The sequence below is a fragment of the Danio rerio genome, chromosome 16 (genome assembly GCF_049306965.1).
Source record: "Danio rerio strain Tuebingen ecotype United States chromosome 16, GRCz12tu, whole genome shotgun sequence".
NCBI classification, from domain to species: Eukaryota; Metazoa; Chordata; class Actinopteri; order Cypriniformes; family Danionidae; genus Danio; species Danio rerio.
In genome coordinates this window covers 4,988,264-5,012,606 of record NC_133191.1, presented here as the reverse complement: position 1 = coordinate 5,012,606, position 24,343 = coordinate 4,988,264, and the positions used below count along the sequence as shown (strand labels likewise).

Below are 24,343 nucleotides of genomic sequence, written 5' to 3'. Positions count from 1 at the left end.
TGAATTAACGAGCTGTTATTCTGCCGCTGGACATCACTGAAGCGGAGAAAGTAACACTAGTTTGATCATGTATAAATATCATTATAACTATATTGTATAAATATTATTATAACTAGGTCTACAGCAACCTGATATTTAAAAAAACAAATGACATGATATCACAGGCGATTGTCTTCTGACTGTAGACACTTTTCATATAAGTTATGCAGTACTATTTGATCTATAAAATTTTTAAAATAAATATTTGCAGGTTAAAGAAACAGCATAGGATGGGCCTTGGTGAAGATGAAAAGTTTAAAAAGTGTATTTGAATATAGAGAGACATGGGTAACTAGGTAAAAGACAGAGATAGGTTGATCTCTGCAGGAGCTGCCGAAGACCTGCGCGCTGCAGACGCAGCTACTGCTCGACATTCGCGCTGCGCACGCTCTGCTTACGCGCCGCTGACACTTGCGGTGTGAAACAGGCGTTAGGTTAAAACAGTGGTTCTCAAAGTGGGGGTCGGGACCCCCCGAGGGGTCGCGGGGCAATGAAGGGGGGTCGCCTGGTGATTTCCAAAAATCTATTTATTTTTATTAAACCATAAGAATTAACATTTTATCCATAACTATACTGAAAATAAAAATAGCCGTTTATAGTTACTATATACTATGTTACTATAGTAGCTTATAGTTACTAGTTCTATTGGATTGCGACCCCTGGGGTAATTACATTATATTAAAGGCAACAATAGCGTCAGATACATTTTGATTTTATAACATCAGGTTATACTTTCTGGCACATTTAAAGCACTGACACAAATTTAATTGGTGTGTCTGCGTCATTGCATGCATTTCTGTATTTATAATCACCTCAGAGGATATTGGGGGTCGCGAGTCACTGGCATTGTTATTTTGGGGGTCGCGGGCTGAAAAGTTTGGGAACCCCTGGGCTAAAAGATGTATTGTAAAATCAGAATCAGAAAAGAGTAAGGGGGAGTTATTTTAATTAAATTTCACAAGAACTTAAACAAAATAATGAATATAATTAATAATAAACACTGTGATATTCCATTTAAAATAAGAACTTTATATATTGATTTCAAGGTTGTGTGTTTGCTATTGAGTTGTGCTTTGCTGAAGAGTGCTGGATGGATCATGTGTGTGTTTTTTTTCTGCTGTACTGCTACGGGCAGGTGGCAGAAGCACTCGGCTGGTTAAATTGGGTTATTTATCTCGGCTGTGTGTTGGCAAATGGATTGCCTTCTGCTTTACCATCTATCTATCATCACGACTTCCCTCTGGAGGTCAAAACAGCATGTGGTTTTATTCCACTGACCCCTTGAGTTTCAAAGAGATCACAGTGTTTCTGCACATTTTTATTAGCCCTCCTGCAAAATGCAGATGTTCAAAACACGCATACATGTTGCTTATTACACACACAGGGATTCACACCAGCACAGAAATACACTCACCGGCCACTTTATTAGGTACACCTGTCCAGCTGCTCTTCAACGGAAGCCAATCACATGGGAGCAACTCAATGCATGTAGACATGGGTTGCGTCCGAAACCGCCTACTACTCAGTAGGTACTGCATTTGAATTTAAACGTACTACTCGGCCGTTAGAAAAGTACGTTCTATACAGTATGAATGGGAAAAGTATGAATGGAATTCTGACGTACTACATCCGCCATTTTGTCATGGTCACGTGACCAACCTGCGCAAGTTGCGTCGCTTCACTTCCATTCATGAATTCTCTCGCAGGGCATTATGGGATAGCGCAGCGTGCATGGGATGCGCACTTCAGAATCTTGCCGGAAGTAGTAAGTTATTCGGGTACTTCTCGCATACTGATTTTCGAATTCTGTGAATTCGGACACACTACTCGGCTTGCATACTGATTTTAGCGTACTATATAGTATGGAAGTATGCAGTTTCGAACGCAGCCATAGTCAAGACAATCTGCTGCAGTTCAAACCGAGCATCAGAATGGGGAAGAAAGGGGATTTAAGTGACTTTGAACGTGGCATGGTTGTTGGTGCCAGACAGGCTGGTCTGAGAATTTCAGAATTTGCTGATCTACTGGGATTTTCTAAAATATAAATTTCAGGTCTTGGATAGGACAAAAACTCCTTTTAATATTGAAAATATTCCTTATATCATGTGCAGTTGCTTTTAAGTCGAACATCGTTTAAATCAGCCCTAAATCAGCTTTTAGGCTTGATAGTCAGGCTTACTCCTGTTGGTGTCGTCAATCTGGCAACCTGCGTTTGCGTGTGTTTTGAATCAGGCGTGTAATACGTAGTTCAACCCCTGGGTGTTAAACATACATACTCAGACATCCCAAGTCTCCCGGAAGTTCTGGCAGTATCCAGCAAATGCATAGAGACTCCCGGATGCCTGCAAATGAATGATAATCTCCCAGAAATCACGCGTCTCCCGCCCGGTCCTTAAATACGTCGCACACCCCTCTCCACTGCATCCATCTCAGCTCTTCAGGTACGTCGCACGCAGCTCACTCCCACCGCTCTACAGGTACGTTGTGCGTGCATACGCCCCTACTCAGATACATCGCTCGCTCACTTGCTCACTCACTCACTGACCCACCCACCCCCCGCTCTTCAGGCACCCACTCTCCTGCAACCTCCCGCAAGTCAACTCTGTATGCCCCGGAAATGACTTTTACCAACTTGGGATGTCTGCATACTCCCACCTTTTATTGTCTCCTGAAAAGAAAGTCACCTTCAATGGCCTGAGGGTAAACAATATCACATTTCTGGGGAAGATATCCCTTTAAGACAGCGAATCTCTTCTCACTGCAAAGGTAAAATATAGAATTGATCGCTTTTAAACAGGAATTTACTAAGAACTAATTCTAGTTAAAGTGCTAAAGTGTAAAAAATTCCCTCATTCTGCTCTGCTTTTCTGTGTATCAACTTCATAGCTCATCATTTGATCTTTCTCTCTTGACAGCTCTTTGATTTTCCACAGATCCCCCGAAAGGCTTTTTACAAACAGATCATCAAAAACAAGCCAAAAAGTTCTGCAAAGCTGATTCGTGTTTAGATGCTGAAGCAATAAAGCGTGGAGTTCTCGCTGCGGCCGCTCGCGCTGCAGGTTTGCTTCATAATGAAATCTGTTGAAGAAAACCTCCTCAACTCGCTGTACAACACAGCTGGACGGAGCACCAGTGTTTCTGCCCGCAGGCCTGGCCTTTCTGTGGGCCATGCGGATGCCGCTGACAGCTCTAATGAGACACAAGAGACTCACATTCACGGCCTGAACCTCCATCATCATTATGAGAGATGGATCTGAGGGAGGAACAGGAGTGAGTGATGATGGGACATTTATAAAGTGCAGCGTAAGAAGTCTAAGGGCCTACTCATTCTATGCTATCTGAACCGTGCCCAGGCCCGTTTTCCGGATTGTTAGAGAAGTGTGAGTGTGCTGAATCGGGCTTAGACATTCGTCACTTGGCCGGCCCTGGCCTGGTTGGAAGAGGTGGGCCTGAGCGCGGTTCACTTGGGCTTTAGCGCGGTCTGTTTGTAGTGTGAGTACAAAATGCGTCAAAGCCTGAAACTGAAAGCGAGATGTGACTTTAAGGGGCTGTTTCGTATGATTTATTAATCATTCTTACTGTTCAGTGAATGCAAACTGCCGTAGTTTATTAAATATGCAAACCCCTCACTGCACGACAGCTGCACACCTACAGCAGACCTCCTCATTCCTGCAGCACGAGGACTTTATGATTGTTTATGAGCGCCAAAAGTGGCGGATCTGTTCGGCGAAATATCTGACTGCGTGTCACCGCATCCCTAAAGACTGTTAGTCTAAATATTTGACTGCATGTCACTGCATAACAAACAACTGAAACGATATAACTAGACAAATCTCCACTGTGCTGCTGAGCGAGAGCGCTCACTGAACAGCGCACATCGATGACTTAAGCGTGCCCAGGCCCGATTGTAGTGTGAGTGCAGGCCGTCGGGGGAGACGGGAGGGGGGGGCAAGCGTGCTTTGGCCCGGTTCGAGGCAACTGTAACTAGTGTGAGTACGGCCTAAGGACTCAATATAAGGTGCGACTCAATTTTTCTTTTTTGCTAATTTCAGCCCAGCGCAGGTATCATTTTTACATTTTGTGCCACATTGCTTAAATAAAAAATGCATTTGCACTTATTTGTGCGCCCATAGGTGTGCTGGTCTGAAACGGTGGTGTGTTAAGGTGCATTGTTGGCATGATGTTATTTTAAATCAACTAAAATAGCTAACTAAATGCTGGTCTAAAGTCAACGGCGCCATTTTTGTTCTTATTGTTATTATTTAAAAATCGTGTTAGTAATAGGCAGATCCAAAACATGGATACACGTTGCTCATTACACACAGAGGGATGCATGGCAGCACATAAATATCTTTAAATATGTAAACTGGTCTAAAGTCAATGGTGCATTTTGTTGTTGTTATTTGAAAAGTGTGTTAGTGATAGGTAGGGGTGTAGCGAATCACGGTTGATCCGGGATTAGTACAGAATTAGGCCGGCAGATTAATACATTTTATTTACTTTACTAAATTTATAACGATAGCCTCTTGCAGCATTCAAATCACATGTTTGAAAGCATTATGGCCTTCCTGTAAAATATAATGATGACAGAAAAAGTTGTGGTGGGTTATTGGGGATGCGGTGGGTTTCTTAGGTTATTAAAGGTGTTTTCTGTCACTCCTCGTTTAGCCTGCATTCAGTGTAAGCTGCACGATTAATCATTAAAAGAGATCGGGATCTCAACACCCACGCAACATAAATTATACAGTATTGTAATGTATTGTAATGTTTATTTATATAGCGCCCCACCTAATAATACAGGAGCCAATCATTGATCGCTACAGACTGACATTTCTCCAAGGGGAGAACTCAGATCAGACGTGTGCTTTTACAGCAGTTTGGTGGTCAACAAACACACTGGAATCTCAGCAAATACTTGCTTCATAGACATAATAAATGTATCCACATAAAGCTTAACACCTGTGCTTTTAAATGAACCAAGTGCACTTGAAAACTAAAGTGTCTAGTTTTGAAATCTGTGTAATAAACAGGAGATACAGTCCATCCTGTCAAATGCACGTCACATGACAGAAACCACTCAAACGCCCACAAACGTGTAAACAAAGAGTCGCTGTCATTTCTGCAGGAGATTCACCATCAAGACTTCAGAAGAGCAGCGTGATCTGGCGATCATTATCCAGAGGATGATAATGTGTAATACGGCCATAAAAGAGGTTTGTGTCGTGATCTTGTTCCTTTCTAGTGCACATGCACATTAGCTTGGACAACCTGAAAATATGCCGATTTTGTTTGATTGAGACGTTTAGAAACAAAACTTATGAGACAGCTGTTGTTTAACCTTATTGGTGATTCAAAATATGTAATGTAATCGTAAGCTTGGCTAACAGTTTTGGAGAATTTGATGCTTCCCCATTCTAGCAGAATGCCCGAGCGGCGTTTCAAAGATGGCCGCCGAGTGAAATGACTTACTTTGGTAATAGGCAGATCCAAAACATCCACACATGTTGCTTATTACACTCACAGGGATGCACAGCAGCACATATCTTTAAATATAAAAATTAAAATGCTAAAATAATATTAGTCGACACAAAAAAACACTACCTCCTGCCATGGGCGCTGCTAGGAGGAGAACTTAGGACAGGGATGGGCAAACTCGGTCCTGGAGGGCCGGTGTCCTGCACAGTTTAGCTCCAACACTAATCAAACACACCTGAACAAGCTGATCAGTGTATTCAAGATCACTAGAAATCTACAAGCAAGTGTGTTTGATTAGAGTTGGAACAAAACTCTGCAGGCACACCGGCCCTCGAGGATCAAGTTTGCCCATCCCTGACTTAGGATGATTCACACTGTGTTGGGGCCCCCAGAATTAGGGTTAGGAGGCCCAATCAATCCCAAATCCCTCCATCACAATCGTAGCCCTCTCCACTTTTTGTCCGCTAAAAATCCTGTCATCATTTACATATCCTATATATACTTGTTTCAATCAATCCCATTACCATCCAATACAACCATCCCCCCCCCTCACCTCCCGCTCTACACTTTTGTCTGCAACATCAACCCCCGCTCTCTTCCGCGAAAAATCCTTTCACCATTTACTCAGCCTTATTATATGGGCCAATATACAGCCTACATACTATTTATTCTGCTAATCTGTTGAACACAAAAGACGATATTGTGAGAAAACTTTGGAAACCTGTAACCATTAACTTCCATTGTATTTGTTTTATCCCCAAGTCAATGGTTACAGGTTTTTTGCATCCTTCAAAATATCTTCTTTAGAGTTCAACAGAAGAAAGAAACTCAAACAGGTTTGGGAAAAGCGAAGGATGAGTAAATGATGACGGAATTAAAATTTTTGTTTGAACTATCCTTTTAAGATACTTTGAAACAATCTCTGCAGGAAAATACGGAGCAATTAAAATAAATAATATAAAAATATAAATTAAATTAGATTAAATTAATGACTTTATTTTGATAAATGTGGTTGCTAAGGCATTCTGATTATGGTGCTGCTATGCAGATGTGAGATGGCGGTTTTAAAACAACAGTATGTAAAACCCATTTCTGAGCATTACACACAAAGACGCAGGGAAAAGTGTGTTCCCACCTGTCATTAGACGCCGTCATCATGGTGTGTTATCAGGCACGGTGAGCTCAGAAAGCTGGATGAATACATTACTCAGTCAAGTCTGGAACACAGTGTTTCTGGACCACACACACTCATAAACTCATAAACTCGGAGACACAAAGTGAACCGACGTGCCTGTAATGCGTTTTAGAAGTGCATTATAATTATATTGCACGGGGTTTGCGGGGGTCTTGAGAAAGTCATATAATATAAAGTCTTAAAAAATGTCCTGTGAAAGTCGCATTTTGGACACTCTCACATATATTGAGGCAGCCTGAAGGACTGTAATGGAATACACTGTATTTTCCACCAAAGCAACCTGGAGTGCTGAAGTATACAGTAATTAATGTTTAATGTAGCAGTGAGCTGGTTATAGAAATCAAAACAAAAGACTGTGCGTTCTGTGTCAGAAAGCAGAATATCTGACTTCAGCCAAAGACTCGAGAATTGTGTCACTCATATAGTTTTGAATAGGGAAAAGTGTAACGTCAATATGACAAATGAAGCCCCGCACACTAGTACAGGAGCCAATCATTGATTGATAAAGACTGACAGAGAAGCTTGTGCCACACACCTGCTTTTAAGACAGTTTGGTGGTCAACAAACGCACTGGAATCTCAGCACATACGTGCTTCACAGACATAACAAATGAGTCCACATAAAGCTTGACATCTTTTAAATGAGCCAACTACTAGGGGTGTCAAAATTAATTGTTTCTTCGATGCACTGCGATGCAGACGCGGACAATTCGGTATCGGTTCAGTAATAATCATAACCGGTTATTACTAACGTCATTTACCTCATATGCGCTCTGTCGCGAGGGAGACGATCGCGAGTATTTACAACGCTCTAACTACTTAATATTCATGAACTGTGCACAATTTCACTGTGTGTGTTTGAGAATGAAAGTAACGTTAGCCTACTCCATTTCTCTCTCTCTCGCTCGCTCGCTCGCTTTCGCTCTGTCTCTTTCTCACACACACAGTCGCCCATTTGACCTGCTGGCATGGCTTTTCTTCTCTTCTCGGCTGTTTTACAGCATTACTTTTGGATACAGAAACGAGCGCGTGTCTGCAGAGTTTTCTCCACTGTGTCTATCATAGATCAGCTGTGAGATCGCCGCTGCCGTCTGCCGCTTATCATTCATCTGAAGAGCGCAGCGCGCAAGAGCCAATCACAACCGTTTTTGTTGAGGGTGTAACCAATCAAAGAGGTGTAAGAGAACTAGACAAAGTTTAGAAATTGAGCTGGATATTTATATTTGTTTATATTATATTATTTGTTTAATGCTCGTTTTTTTTTAAAGTTACAGTTTATATATCTGACTGTTTGTATTAAATGACAAAATTGTATTACAAATAATAGCCTATATAAATATAAATATATTCATACATTTTAATACAAGAGCTGCTGCTGTGAAGAAAATATAAAGGCATCGTCAATGCACCGTGATGCACCGAAATATCGAATTGAACCGAATCGATGGCATGATAATCGTAACCGAACCAAACCGTGAGACTAGTGTAGCTTCACAGCTCTACCAACTACACTTGAAAAGTTTTTCGGTTTTGTAATCTGTATGAAACAAGCGTGAGGTACAGTCCTTTCTGTCAAACGCACATCACATGACTGCAGCAACTACCCAAAACCCACACACTTATAAACAAAGAGTCGCTGTCATTTCTGGAGGAGACTCGCCATCAAGACCAAGTTGTGGATTACTTCAGAAGAGCAGTGTTCTGATCTCATTCCTTTTAAGTGTGCATGCGCATTCAGGCAACCTGAAAAATGCAGATTTTGCTCGATTCGGACGTTTAGAAACTAAACTTATGAGACGGTTGTGGTTTTATTTTGCTGGTGATTTCTAATATGAAAGGTCATCATAAGCTTGGCTAACAGTTTTGGAGAATTGATGTTTCCCCATTCAAACAGAATGCCCGAGCAAACTGCCTGAGAGGAGTTTCAAAGATGCCGCAGAGTGAAATGACTTGCCTTAAAGGGACTTTGCCATGGCCAAAGAGAATAGAATCACCAAGAGGCGACACTCTAGTGTGATTTGGGACTGCCCTACATGGCGCAGTAGCCATTTTGAAATGAAACTCTAATAGAACAACAGCATATTAAAAGTCTGTAAAATAAACTGTTAAAAGTGCTGATGATAGTGATAGTAAGTGTTGTATTGTCGTCTTTCAGGTTGTATCTCAGCTTTAATGTGCTTTATAAATGAATAAATAAATAAAAAGCAAAGTAGCTGCTTGCAATAAGACTCAATGGAAGACAGAACACTTCCACTCCAAAGTGGCGGAATCCGAGGCTGCTGCTGGGCGCTGCTGTTGCAATGGAACGTTCCATTGAGTGGTGCCTCCTGGTCATTCTAAGCTTTCTGCCATGGCTTCCATGGCCATCCATCACCTAGCAACAGCTGTACACACAACAGCAGCTTGATGATGCAAGTGTACCAGGGTTCAGATGGAAAACAACTGAACTTGGGTTCGGACCAGGCAATCGAAACAAGTGTGAAATCACCCTGAACAGTCTTAAACTTACCTTCATAGAACCTGCAGAAACCCTGATTGCAGTAGAATTTGTATTTTTTTTATTAATATAAAGGCCACTTTTTTTTCTTTGACCATACAGATATTTGCAGACCATGTGAAAATAAACGAAAAGACTATAGAACAAAATACTTTTTATATAAAAATGTATTTAATGTGTTGGTTTCACATGTTTCATACCCAATAAGATGATGACATCATGTCACATCACATCCGCATGTAGGCCACCTGTAGAGAGGATGAATAGACAATGTTCAGAAAACCACAAAAGCTACAGTATAGTATAGTATGCATACAAAAATGTAGACCTGGGCTTATTTTCCCAGTGCATTGTTGGCAGTTTGCTATTTTTAAGCATCTAAAAAACTGAAGGCTGATGTAAAGTAAGTGGCAAAGTTATGGTCTTCTTTTTATGTAAAAAAAGTGATAGGTGGGTCCAAAACATACATGCATGTTGCTTATTACACACAGGGACGCACAGCAGCACATAAACATCTTTAAATATGAAAATTAAATAAACTAATACACTAATTAATAAACTAAATAAACTAATAGACTACACTTTTTATGTAAAAATGTATTTAATGTGTTGGTTTTACTATATGCAATAAGAGGATGACATCACGTCACATCCGCATGTAAGCTACAGTATAGTACAGTGTGCATAAAGCACAACGATGTAGCCCTGGGCTCATTTTGCCAATGAGCCTGTGTTTAACATAAACATTTTGTAATGAGCGATACACATCTATGTGCACTGAGCAACGAGTTTACAAAAAATGACTGTAGAGAAAATGACTGTATGATCTTCACTCAGGCCTCGAGTTCAGTGATGGATGATGTTAAACTCTCGCTCAAGGATTCTCCACAAGGTCTTTCAGTCGCTTTACTGCACCAGTAACTCACACACTACTCTAAACAGGCCGTCAGAGCAAAATTAATGGATTAAATAAATCGTGCCATAACCAGAAACCTACTTCACTATTGCAATACATTACATTACTACTACTACTACTACTACTAATATTTATTAATAATAATAACATTTTATTCAGCATAGACATATTCTAATGATCAAACGTGATAGTAAAGACATTGGCAACACTTTAAAATAATGGTCTATTAGTTAATGTTAGTTACTAACATCAATGAACAATAAGTAATACACAAAGTGAATATAAAGTTAAATTTTTCATAAATAATACTGTATTAATTTTTATTATGCTGGAACAGTGTGATTTGGCATTATCATTAAAAACTTTTAGTTTCATTGTCAAGTCATTTGAGTTATTAATTTGTAAACTTTCTGCTAAAAAGCAAAAGCATTCTAAATTCTTTAATTACTCAGTCATTTTAATTAGGATGATACGTTAGCTAAATGCTACCTATGTAGACGCTATGATTTGGAACAGTATATAAGTCAGTATTATTATTACTCCAGTAAAACTATTATACGAATTGCCAAGAAAAATAAAAAACGTAAATTTAAAAAAAATATTACAGGGACTACTTTATATTATAGGAACTACATCATAAAAATAATATCAATAAAAATAATACCACTAATAATAATAATAATAATAATAATAATAATAATAATAATAATAATAACAACAACAACAACATCAATAATAATATTAATAATAATATTATCAATAATAATAATATCAATAATAATAATAATTATCATAAAATCAATAAAATTATATCAATAATATTAATATCAATAATAATAATAATAATAATAATAATAATATCAATAATATAATAATATCTATAATAATAATAACAATATTAATAAAAATTGCAATATCAATAATAATAAATCAATAATAATACTAATAATAATATCAATAATAATAACAATATTGATAATAATTATAATAATATCAATAATAAAAATAACAAAAATGTTAATATTCATAATAAAATAAATAATATTAATATCAATAATACTAATGATAATATCAATAATAATATCAATATTAATAATAATATCAATAATAATAACGATAATATTTTCTACATTATCACCATTGACTGCCACTATACAAATCGGCAAGAAAAATCTAACGTCTAAATGGAACTACTGTGAAAAATTTCATGCTCTATTAAACGTCGATATATAAACAGAGACAAAATAATTCTGACTTACAAAAGAGAAAGCAGGCTTGTTCCCTCAGACCTCAAATTTTATAGAGACAGTTCTCAAGAACCCCATTAGCCAGGATTCCTGAACATAGCTTACCCTTTATCTGCTATTCAATGCTATTTAGCTGTCAGTAGATGTAAATAGAAGAGGATAAAGCTTGATTGTTCTCCCCCATAGGTTAAGCCTAAAGATCTTGACAGCGAGTTGAAGAAAAACTGCCAGGAGACAGATGTTGTGTCTCCTTAATTGGGAGCAAATATGCTGCAGCTGAGGCAAGCATCTTAGCCAGGCTATCAGTCTGATACCAAGGCGCATCGGCTTCAAAGAGATGCTGTTTTTGTTTTTGTTCATTATGATTCTTCTTTCTCACTCAAAGGCATTTCGGCTTAAGTAATGTGGATGAGAAGCACTATAATGCCAGCATAGCTAAAGGTGGACAATTAAAAATGCAGCCAAATGAGCTGACAGGAAACTAAACTTTTACTTTTTAGCTGCAAAGATAAAAACACAAACACTCCGTCCTCATTCGCAAACCATCCGTCCTAAATAATATTCAAAAACAGAATTAGTGTGTCCCAAACTGCGGTGTGTTGAAAAGAGTATGCCAAATGTTCCCAGATGGTTTACTATTTCCATAGAAATTTGAAGTGTAGAACCGTCCGTACTCTTATTGCTAATGTTGTCCTTAATACATTATGCATTGGACGTGAATTCAATTTTAGAACTACAAACGCAGGTGAAAAGTGTAAATGAACTACAAACATGGCGCACTGAGATAGGCTAGTATTTAACAACAGATGGTGCGCTAGGCTAGTGTTTAACAGCGGACGGCGCCCTAGACTAATGTTTAAAAGCAGATGGAGGTCAAGGCTAGTTTTTAATAGCCCTCTGCTGTTAAAAACTAGCATAGAGGGCCGTCTGCTGTGAAAAACTAGCCTAGAGCAACATCTGCTGTTTAAAACTAGGCTAAAGCACCATCTGCTGTTCAAAACTAGCATAGAGTGCCGTCTGCTGTGAAAAACTAGCCTAGAGCAACATCTGCTGTTTAAAACTAGCCTAAAGCACCATCTGCTGTTCAAAACTAGCATAGAGTGCCGTCTGCTGTGAAAAACTAGCCTAGAGCAACATCTGCTGTTTAAAACTAGCCTAAAGCACCATCTGCTGTTCAAAACTAGCCTAGAGCGCCATCTGCTGTTAAAAACTAGCATAGAGTGCCGTCTGCTGTGAAAAACTAGCCTAGAGCAACATCTGCTGTTTAAAACTAGCCTAAAGCACCATCTGCTGTTCAAAACTAGCCTAGAGCGCCATCTGCTGTTAAAAACTAGCATAGAGGGCCGTCTGCTGTTCAAAACTAGCCTAGAGCGCCATCTGCTGTTAAAAACTAGCCTAGAGCACCATCTGTTGTTCAAAACTAGCCTAGAGCAACATCTGCTGTTTAAAACTAGCCTAAAGCACCATCTGCTGTTCAAAACTAGCCTAGAGCAACATCTGCTGTTTAAAACTAGCCTAAAGCACCATCTGCTGTTCAAAACTAGCCTAGAGCACTGTCTGCTGTTCAAAACTAGCCTAGAGCACCATCTGTTGTTCAAAACTAGCCTAGAGCACCATGTGCTGTTCAAAACTAGCCTAAAGCGCCGTCTGCTGTTCAAAACTAGCCTAGAGCGCCATCTGCTGTTAAAAACTAGCCTAGAGCACCGTCTGCTGTTCAAAACTAGCCTAGAGCGCCATCTGCTGTTAAAAACTAGCCTAGAGCACCATCTGTTGTTCAAAACTAGCCTAGAGCACCATGTGCTGTTCAAAACTAGCCTAGAGCACCATGTGCTGTTCAAAACTAGCCTAGAGCACTGTCTGCTGTTCAAAACTAGCCTAGAGCACCATCTGTTGTTCAAAACTAGCCTAGAGCACCATGTGCTGTTCAAAACTAGCCTAAAGCACCATCTGCTGTTCAAAACTAGCCTAGAGCGCCATCTGCTGTTCAAAACTAGCCTAGAGCGCCATCTGCTGTTCAAAACTAGCCTAGAGCGCCATCTGCTGTTCAAAACTAGCCTAGAGCACCATCTGTTGTTCAAAACTAGCCTAGAGTGCTATCTGTTGTTCAAAACTAGCCTAGAGCACCATATGCTGTTCAAAACTAGCCTAGAGCACCATCTGCTATTCAAAACTAGCCTAGAGCGCCATCTGCTGTTCAAAACTAGCCTAGAGCACCATGTGCTGTTAAACACTAGTCTAGAGCGCCCTCTGCTGTTCAAATATAAGCTCAGAACCATTTTTCTCAGAAAACATATTTCTAAAGGTGCTGTTGACTTAAAGAATTCCAAATGCTCACTTTTCTCTTTTGCTTTTACTGTGTCACCACAGTATCTTTCTACTGTACTCTATACTTTTCAAGGCAGTTTTTGCTCTTTGTATTGAGTTTCTCAAGCTGCTGTTTCTGTTAGATGGATATCAGTTGTTTTAGTTCTTGTTGCATGGATTTTATGTGTGTGTGTGTGTGTGTGTGTGTGTGTGTGTGTGTGTGTGTGTGTGTGTGGTCAGAGTGGTGTGTGACCTGAAAGGAGTTCATGCAGCGCAGGAATGCAGGCAGTCTGAAGGTGCTGGACGTCAGAAGTGTCTTGAGCTCCTCACATGAGCGCTGCGGGAGGGGGAGTGGGTGAACGCTGATGTCCTTCTCCCACACATCCACAACACTACACATCAGGGAAAAACAGAGATGCTGAGAGGGAAATCAAGCTTTGCTCTAATCATATTACTCCTTTCTTAGAGAGAAAAAAACTGGCTAATGTGTAAGATAATTGGCTGAAGTGGAGCAGAAATAAGCTAGAATCTACTTACAGTTGAAGTCAGAAAGATTCGCCCTCCTGTGATTTTTTTTTTTCAAATATTTCCAAGAGCAACAGAGCAAGGAATTTTTCACTGTTTTTCCTATAGTATTTTTTCTTCTGGAGAAAGTCTTGCCTAATTAACCTAGTTAAGCCTTTAAGCTGAATATTAGTATCTTCAAAAATATCTAGTAAAATATTACATGCTGTTATCATGACAAAGATAAAAGAAGGTTATTAGAAAATAATTATAGGGCCCTATTATACACCCGGCACAATAAAGCGCAAGGCGTGTTTGGCGCAATTTGTTATTTTTAGACCAGCACAATCATAATTTTCACGTTTTGCACCACGTTGTTTAAATAGCAAATAAAGTCAAGAGGCCGACTGGAGGAGGCTTGTTCTTTATCCTCATGCTGCAGATGGTCTGTTTAATTGTTTTCTCACTAGTGAAGCATTCGGTTTTTCCACTTACAAAGTCCGCCATGTGAATAGCAAATGCGATATGGTGCGACGCAACTGATTCTTAAAGGCAATGGGAGATGAGACATTGATTGGTTTAAAGCACGTTATGCTCAAAACACACCCAGAACTCATTAAGACAGGCATGTCCAAACTCGGTCCTGGAGGGCCAGTGTCCTGCAAAGTTTAGTTCCAACCCCAATCAAACACCTGTGCAAGCTAATCAAGCTCTTACTAGGCTTTCTAGAAACATCCTTGCAGGTATGTTGAGGCAAGTTGGAGCAAAAATCTGCAGGACACCCCATGCATTAAGAGAATAAGCTCAACACTGTTAGACCATGCGTATACCAGAGCGTATTTTTCCATCGTTAAAGTAGCAAAAGTGGATTCAGACACGCCGTTAAAGTATTTGTGCCATGCGATTTAGACTTTGAGCCTAGATCAGTGGTGCTCTACCCTGTTCCTGGAAATTGACCTTCCTGCAAAGTTCAGCTCCAACCAGAGCCGGTGCGTCCATAGAGGCGACCTAGGCAGCCGCCCATTGCCTTAAAGAATAGAGAGGGCGGCATCCGCAACACTACTTTCACCACCCGCGCCCTCAGTTATATCCGAGTCTAGGACGGCGGAATAGAGAGGGTGGCGATAGCTAACCCCCCCACACTTTCACTTTAGTGTTGAGGGCAGCGTCACCGTCCTTAGCCTAGAGCGGCAGTTGCTCCGGCCCTGGCTCCAACCCTGATCGAACACACCTGAACCAACTAATTAGGACCTGAACAGCACTTGATAATTACAGGCAGGTGTGTTTGATATGGGTTGCAAATGAAATCTGCAGGAAGGTCAATCTCCAGGAACAGGGTTGGTCACGCCTGGCCTAGATGGTTGAAATAGAGCCTTAAAACTATTTGTTAAACCCACATGAGATGTGTACTGCTAATCTTGTCCAGGACACAACTCAACTCAGGTTTAATTATACAGTGATTTTCACATTAATTATAGTTTCAAAGCAGCTTTAAAAAACTTTATCACTTTAACTAATTAACTAGTAACTGATAGCTTTTAACAGTGAAACATTTTAATATATTAACATGTATTATAATATCAATTATAATATCATTGTGCTTTTTTTTTTTTTTTGGTAAAATAAAGGTTATGATAATATCAAGCCAGGCTCATTCTGATTATGTACCCCTATATACATTTCTGGAGAACGCAAATACGTCCCAGGAGGTACGTTTTTTATTTATTTTTTTTGCAGTTTATGTTTTCGCGAATCCACCAGAGGCCGCTGTGTATGCTTTTTCAGATCTCAAATTTCTCTCGTGAGTGCCATTCGCGCATGCTGTTCTCACGTAAATTCACTGTCAACTGAGAGACCGCTGTCAACTGACGGACTGACTGCCTGACCCACCCTCCTCCTTTCCTAAACACTTTTATTTTAGCAGAGTTGAGCATCTGGTAGAGACCTTAATAAATAATATTGACCTTGAAATGGTTCTTAAAAAAATTAAGAACTTCTTTTATTCTAGCCAAAATAAAACAAATAAGACTTTCACCAGAAGAAAAAAATATTATCGGAAATGCTGTGAAAAATTCCTTGCTCTGTTTAACATCATTTGGGAAATCTTTAAAAAAGAAATATAATTTATTATAATAATATTTTTGACTTCAACTGTATATATATTTTCCAGCACAGCTTATTAATTCTAAAAATTCCAAATATATTTGCTAATTATTTATTATTAAATTTAAATAAGTTTTTCAGTGAAAACTGTTAATTTTGTTTTTCATTTAACGAAATTAATCATTTTAGTCTTAGTTTTAGCTTACAAGAACTCTGAAGACTGAATGTTTCTTCTCAGGCTGCAGAAGACCAATAATAATAATGTTTTGCTCAGGCAAAACAAAAGTGAAGGTGAAAACAGAAGCTCTGCGCAAAAACTGCAGCCGCACACAGACTGCTGGACCTTAAATGATCTTCATCTGACAGTTTGAGACATTACAGTTTTAATCATGTCACAGCAATCTGTCAATACGCAGCACTGAAGACACCCGAGCGCAGCAGCAGAGAGAATTATGTCCTGACACACATTACGGAGATGATCTATTCAGCACATTTCATTGACATTTACCCATCTGTGCTGTAATTACACAGAAAGCCTGCAGGCAGCTCTTAAAGGCACAGCGCACCCAAAAAAAATTTAATTACGAGATTTAATTTACTGACCCCTCACACTTTTTCCAAACCTATTCGAGTTATTTCTGGTAACACTTGAAATTCTCCCCAGATGTTACAAAACAACCAAAGAAATCCATATATGCAAAGAAAACAAAACTAATTAGTTTACAAATGAAGTTATATAGGCAACGCCGTAGGTAGTGCCGTCGTCTCACAGCAAGAAGGTCGCTGAGTCATTTCTGTGTGGAGTTTGCAAGTTCTCCCTGCTTTCGTGTGGGTTTCCTCCGGGTGCTCATTCAAAAGACATGCGGTTTATATCCTCATCTCAAAATCATTCATTAGATATTCCTAACGTTTCCTCATTAGAGGCAGCAATCCTAAGGCACTGTTATGATAAAGGTTCAATCTCCTCTTTGAACGGATTGTTCATATCTGGCTCTAACGAATCCTCAGAATCAAAACTAAAGTTATGGATAGGAGATATAGAAGATGAAATATCTCCAGAGGATAGGAATGAGGCATGTAAAAAGCTCAGATACAAACGATCAATAGTAGCCTGTAACTCGTACAGTACAACTGGTTAATGCGCACATACATAACTCCTGCTATATTGCACAAGTTTAATGATAATATTCCAGATACCTGTATAAAAGTTTAATGAGATAAAAGGTACACTTGATCACTGTATTTGGGTTTGTGTGAAAGTGAAACCCTTTTGGAAAGGTGTTATTGAAATAATTGACCAAATTTTAATCAAAGAAATTACAAAGCAAAGAGGTCAGATTCATAAACATGTATTCTACAAGCTAAACATATTATTGCTCTTAATTGGAAAAATATAAATGAATCTAGAATAGGAAAGTGGATTAAAGAAATGGCATCGCATATGTCAATGGAAAAGACATATCAAAAAGAAACAAAATGTGTTTGAAGATAGATGGAGACCTTTTAATAACTTCTTTAAAGGGTCACGAAACACCAAAACACATGTTTTGAGCTGTTGACAGTCGTATATGTGTCCCACACTGCTAAAAACACTATTAGGACACCTATATTTCACTAAAAAGTGTAAATTGGTGTTTTTGCGTTATTTCAAGCAAATTCGTACTTCCTGTTTGAAACGAATTTTTGAAGCTGCGTCACGGCGATGAGATAATGGCGTGTATTCCAGCGTGCAGACTGGACATCTGTGCCAGAGTGTGTCTTATTATGTCTTACAGTGTGATGCATTAATGCATGAGTAAGGCTTGGTTCAAACCAATCAGCGCGCTCTATTGCGCAACTTCATTAATATTCATTACTGTCACAGTGTTTAGACGACAGAGACGCCACGTTGTATTTGCAAAACAAGCGTGACGTGTTGCTTTCATTGTTTGCTGCAGTTAAGTTTTGTTTTCATTTTCTCTCTGTGAGAGCTCATCTGGAGTCACGTGTGGATTAACAGTGTACGCGACGCTCGACAACAATAACTTACGTGTCTAAGGAGGATTATTGTTTACCTGAGAGCTGTTCTCATCTGCAAACGCTGAGATCTGGATTCGCCTGTAGTCTTCTCTTAATAAAGACACGGCTCTAGTTGCTGTGGATTGTCCTGTGTCTACAGATTTGGTAAATGAGCGACCAGTGCTCTTTGTTCATTCAGTTAGTTCGTATAGAACAAAGTTAACTATTGCACAGAGTGTAAACATGTTAGCACCACAACCAAACTTTAACCTCGTGTAGGATTTTCACCGCATTTAGTGACCAGTATAACACACTGACGCTACCTGCCGTGTGCATCTAAGTTTCCGGGAAATGCGAAGGGTTTTTTTCTCTCATTCGCCGTGCGGTATCAAACATTGCATAAAAAATACACGCTTAGAGCAGTTCCTCGATTCAAATATCTCGTTTGTCGCGAGGGGCATGTATGAATTCCCTAATTGAAAGAGCCAGACTGCATTTAAAGTCCAACATTTAATAATTTGGCAAATAATTCGACTACAGATGTCCATGTAAACACAGTCACTTTCTCCCCTGTGTGTGTGTATTTTGACTCTGAAACTCGCGCGTGCCCAAATAGACACTCCCACATAGTTCCTCCGACACGCCCCCCTAAACAGAGCTGGACACGCCCACTTTTCTGACTTTTTCCAAAGTAGAGGTGTGAAAACACCCTGCTGAAACGAGGGGGTTTCATGGCCCTTTAAATATACAGACTCTTGCCATCTAAAAGAGCAGTTCTGGGTTAGGCTGTGTGATGTTATGATGAACAGTGGAAAGTCTGATTCCTGTAGACGACTCTCTAATTAGCATACGAGCTGAGGGCCTGTATAAGGGCTCATGAATCATGTTTGATCCCTCCGCTTGTGAATGCGGCGAGGAGGAGAGACGTTCAGCCGCAGGGTTGGAGAAGGGGGCAGAATTAATGCACACTTGACAAAGCCAGAGCGAGACGAGAGGTAAAAGGTGGAGAGAGTCGTGACGACCTTCTGCTGTCAGAGACACAATGAGGAGCAGAACGGCCACCCACAATGCCTCAGTGATTCACGCGCTTCTCTAGACCTCACACAGGCTGAAGTAGCTTCTTGAGGGCTTTTAGTACACCGTCAGAAATGGCTGTGATTTCAACTGTACAGATGCTACAGTAAAAATCTGTAACCATGATTAAAATATTTTGCTGCGCTTTGGTCCAAATAAATGTACGCTTGGTTAGCAGAAGAGACTATATCGATGTTGTAAAGCCTTGGATTGGTAGTGCAGATGTATTGTACTTACTCTCTGAGCTTGCTGTCAGAGCAGAGGATGTAGAGCACTTTGACTGCTGCCACGGCCTGACATGACTGATGCATTCTGGGATGCGAGTCACCGGCGGAGATGAAGCCGTCGGCTCTCGCTGCTGGAGCAGGAAATGAGGCGACCAGAGTGTCGGTGTTCAGAAGCCACAGCTTTTAATGAAATGAGGGGAAAAAATTATGCAGGAAAAAAAACGTTCACTTTACTCATACAGATCTGCTGTCGTTCTATTAAGTCAGTTTGTTATAAAGTCAGCGATTTATCCAGTCAACTATCAATAAAATTAGCATCTTTGGGTTGGAACATGGCTATTTTTCCTTGTTTTTTTCATGATGTTTAACACCCTTACCAAAATCTCAGCTTTTCCATCTGGGCTTTGAATGGAAAAGCGAAATATACTCTGTGCTGCTGAAAGCTCCACCAGTCTGGATGCAAGAGTTTGCTCCAAAAATCTCTGCCTGTAAAAAACAGAATAAAAACAGCTCTGACTCAATTTAATCTACAGATGACAATAAAATGAATGAATGAAGGGATGAATGAATAAATAATTGAATGAAGGAATGAATAATTGAATGACTAAATGAATGAATAATTGAATGAAGGAATGAATAATTGAATGACTAAATGAATGAATAATGGAATGAATGAATGGATGAATAACTGAAGGAAGGAACAAATGAATGAATGAATCAATAAATCAATGAATAATTGAATGAATGAATGAATAATTGATTGAATGAATGAATGAATGAATTAAATAATGAAGAAAGGAACAAAGGAACAAAGAAGGAAGGAACAAAGAAATGAATCCATCCAAATGAAAAAAATGAATGAATGAATGAATTAAAGGAAGTAATGAAGGAAGAAACAAATGAAGGAAGAAATGAGCGAACAAAGGATAGAAGAAGGGAAGGAAGAAAGGAAAGAAGAAAGGAGGGTAGGAAGGAAGAAATGTAGGAAGGTATCTGTCCAAAAAAATGAATGAAGGAATCTGTCTGAAAGAAAGAAAGAATTAATGAATTAAAGAAGGAAGAAATGAAGGAGTGAATGAAGGAAGAAAGGAATGAATGAATAAATGAATGTATTTGTCCGAAAGAGAGAAAGAAAGAGTGAAGGAAGGGATGAAGAAATCCATCTGAAAGACAGAAAGAACGAAAGAAGGAAGGAAGGAAGGAAGGAAGGAAGGAAGGAATGAACGAAGGAAGGAATCCGTCTGAAAGAAAGAAGAAACAAAGGAAGGAAGGAACGAACTAATGAAGGAAAAAACGAAGGAAGGAAGGAATGAACGAAGTAATACGTCCGAAAGAAAGAAATGAGCGAAGGAAGGAATGAAGGAACAAAGGAAAGAACAAAGGAAGGAGCGAAGAAAGCAAGGAAGGAAGGAAGGAATGAACAAAGGAAGGAATACGTCTAAAAGAAAAGAGCAAATGAAGGAATGAAGGAAAGAACAAAGGAAAGATTAAAGGAAGGAAGGAACAAAGGAAGAAAAAAGGAATAAACAAACAAAGGAATGAACAAATGAAGAATATAAGAAAAAAAGGAAGGGAAAAACAAAGGAAGGACTAAAGCAACAAACAAAGAAAGGAAGGAAAGAAAGAAAGAATGAATGAATGAATGAATGAATGAATGAATGAATAAAAAGAAAGAAACTGACCGTACTGACTCTGACTTGGGCTCTAAACTGAGCTGTGTTAGATCACACTCTCCATCCTCACTGGGCTTCACTAATATTTCAGTAATGTAGAGCTTCAGCACCTCTGAAACACAAAGGACAGGGAGACATATTAAACACAGAAAATTACACAACAGCTGGAGCCTCGAGATTATAACTAAATTATCTCCTGGATCGTATGTGCGCCTTCAACATTTCAAGGAAACAAATACATCTTTCTTGTTAGAACAAAAGCTCTAACATAATTCTGAGCACCAATAATGTCTTTACAGGCCAAACAATGAAAACTATTTTGGGAAAGGAATCTTAGCTGAATACTGTATAGAAGTCAGTGTGAAAACTATTGACCTTATTCTCAAATGCGGAAGTGCGCCTGTTTTCGCGATTGTCTTAGAACTTCCGTTTCAGTCGCCTATGGGAGAAATGACAAGGAATAATAAACGGCAAAAACGGTCAAACTACTTGCTCTACAAACAAATGTTTGCATGACTATACAGACCAAGTAGAATAATATAATAAGGAAATATCAGTTTGCAACATCAAACAACGAAACGAGCAGTTTTTAATGTCTAAAAATGAATGGAAGTGATTGAGACCGGAAGTCTCGTGCCAAAAAGATTCAAATGGCAGCGCCCCCTCGTCGGCGGAGAATAAGGTCAATAAACTGTATAAACACTCACCGGCCACATTATTAGATACATCTTACTAGTACTGGGTTGGACCCTCCTTTGGCCTTCAGAACTGCCTTAATCCGTCATGGCATAGATTCAACAAGATACTAGAAATATTCCTCAGAGATTTTGCTCCATATTGATATGATAGCATCATGCAGTTGCTGCAGATTTGTCGGCTGCACATCATCCATGATGCGAATCTCCCCTTCCACTACATCCCAAAGGTGCTCTATTGGATTAAGTTCTGGTGACTGAGGAGGCCACTTGAGTACAGTGAACTGATTGTCATGTTCAAGAAACCAGTCTGAGATGATTCGCGCTTTATGACATGGTGCGTTATCTTGCTGGAAGTAGCCATCAGAAGATGGGTACACTGTGGTCATAAAGGGCTGGACATGGTCAGCAACAATACTCAGGTAGGCTGTGGTGTTGACACGATGCTCAGTCAGTACTAATGAGCCCAAAGTGTGTCAAGAAAATATCCCCAACACCATTACACCACCAGCAGCAACCTAAACCGTTGATACAAGGCAGGATGGATCCATGCTTTCATGTTGTTGACGCCAAATTCTGACCCGACCATCCGAATGTTGCAGCAGAAATCAAGACTCATTAGACCAGGCAACGTTTCTCCAATCTTCCATTGTCCAATTTTGTCCAGTTTCCTGTTCTTTGCTGACAGGAGCGGCACCTGGTGTGGTCTTCTGCTGCTGTAGCCCATCCGCCTCAAGGTTGGACATGTTGTGTGTTCAGAGATGCTCTTCTGCAGACCTCAGTTGTATCGAGTGCTTAATTGAGTTACTGTTGTCTTTCTATCAGCTGGAACCAGTCTGGCCATCCTCCTCTGAACTCTGGCATCAACAAGGCATTTGTGCCCACAGAACTGCCGCTCACTGGACATTTTCTCGTTTTCAGACCATTCTCTGTAAACCCTAGAGGTTGTTGTGCGTGAAGATCCTAGCAGATCAGCAGTTTCTGAAATACTCAGACCAGCCCGTCTGGCACCAACAACCATGCCACGTTCAACGTCACTTAAATCGCCTTTCTTCCCCATTCTGATGCTCGCTTTGAACTGCAGCAGATCGTCTTGACCATGTCTACATGCATTGGGTTGCTGCCATGTGATTGGCTGATTCGAATTTTGCATTAACGAGCAGTTAGACAGGTGTACCTAATAAAGTGGCCAGTGAGTGTACAAACACACACACGCACACCTTATGCTAGCCCAGGCTCAATAGAAAAATGTACCCCAGCCAACATTTCTGTATAAAGTATGTTGTTGCAGGTACGTTTTGTTGAACGTTTCAGATAGCAAACTCACTAGAGTGCGCTGTCTACATTTTTGCGAATTTCAAATACATTACTTAGGTACGTTTTGTTGTATGTTTCGACACACACCCTTCTTGTGCACGTCCAGAAGAAGCCAGAGCTTGTCGTACAGATCAGCTAGCGAACCACTGAGCTAAACCCAACCAATAGCATTTTCAAAAGCAGATGTGGGAGAAAAGTGCACTGCCGCCGCATAGATTTACCTTGGTTTTACATTGCTTTTGTGGAAGTACGCTCCACTGGACTCAAACCAGAGCGCTCTGAAGCCCAAAAACTATACAAAGTAAACATTTCACGCCAGAAAAAACAAAACAAAATGCAAACGTATTTGTTATCAATTATAGACCGTGTTAAGATGTTTAGTGGTATTTATTTGGTGTTGCGCAAAGTATTTTTTATTGGTGATTTATCTCTGTTGATATCATTAGTGTGAAAAGCAACAAAAGTTCTTGTCGTCATACTGCCCCCTAGTGTTCACTTTACCTACAACCTGCACTCATACGGATGCTGATGCAACCTGTAGTGCCATTTACTCTAGAACTAGTAGGAAAATGTTAGTAAGATATTAAGAGGAAAACTGATGCAATTAAATACATATTTTTAAATACAGCACTTGTAAATAATAAAATAAATAAAAAATAAAATAAATAAAAGTAAAATAAAATAAAATAAAATAAAATAAAAAATAAATAAAATTAAATTTAATTTAATTAAATTTAATAGTGACATCTGAGTATGCACAAAAGTGAATTTCAGGGAAAAAAATTCAAAGCATAGTGTCAATTCATTACACAAAGATTTATTATATTGTCTAAAGGAGAAGCAGTTGTTGTTCGTGTAGCTTCCTGAAGATGAAAGCCCCTGCAGTTGCAAAAACATGAGTCCAGTAAAGAAGATGCTCATTTTTGCATGAACTATTGTTTTAAATCAGTGACAAAATACAACCCGACTTGACTAAAAATCTCTAAATCACTAAAAATAGACCTCTGCAAACAGAAAAACTGACTATTTTTGCTTCAAAAGCACAGAACTTTTATAAATACCCAAGACTCCCTTTTCAAA

The 24,343-nt window shown here is 39.4% G+C and overlaps 1 protein-coding gene across 8 annotated transcripts in view; it reads right to left on the bottom strand.

Annotated features, from left to right (window-relative positions):
* Positions 1-24,343, bottom strand: part of ube3d (ubiquitin protein ligase E3D) — a 64,971-nt gene that overhangs the window by 26,800 nt on the left and 13,828 nt on the right. For 4 of the 8 annotated variants that reach the window (XR_012391447.1, XR_012391448.1, XM_073924971.1 and 1 more), the window contains exons 6-10: positions 21,261-21,363; positions 19,956-20,064; positions 19,589-19,758; positions 13,926-14,064; positions 9,406-9,453 (exon numbers count right to left, since the gene is read on the bottom strand). Coding sequence is in view for 5 of the 8 variants with exons in the window: in XM_073924971.1 (XP_073781072.1) it covers positions 9,433-9,453; positions 13,926-14,064; positions 19,589-19,758; positions 19,956-20,064; positions 21,261-21,363 (542 nt within the window). In the remaining 3 variants the exon portion in view is untranslated. 8 annotated transcript variants of the gene reach the window in all.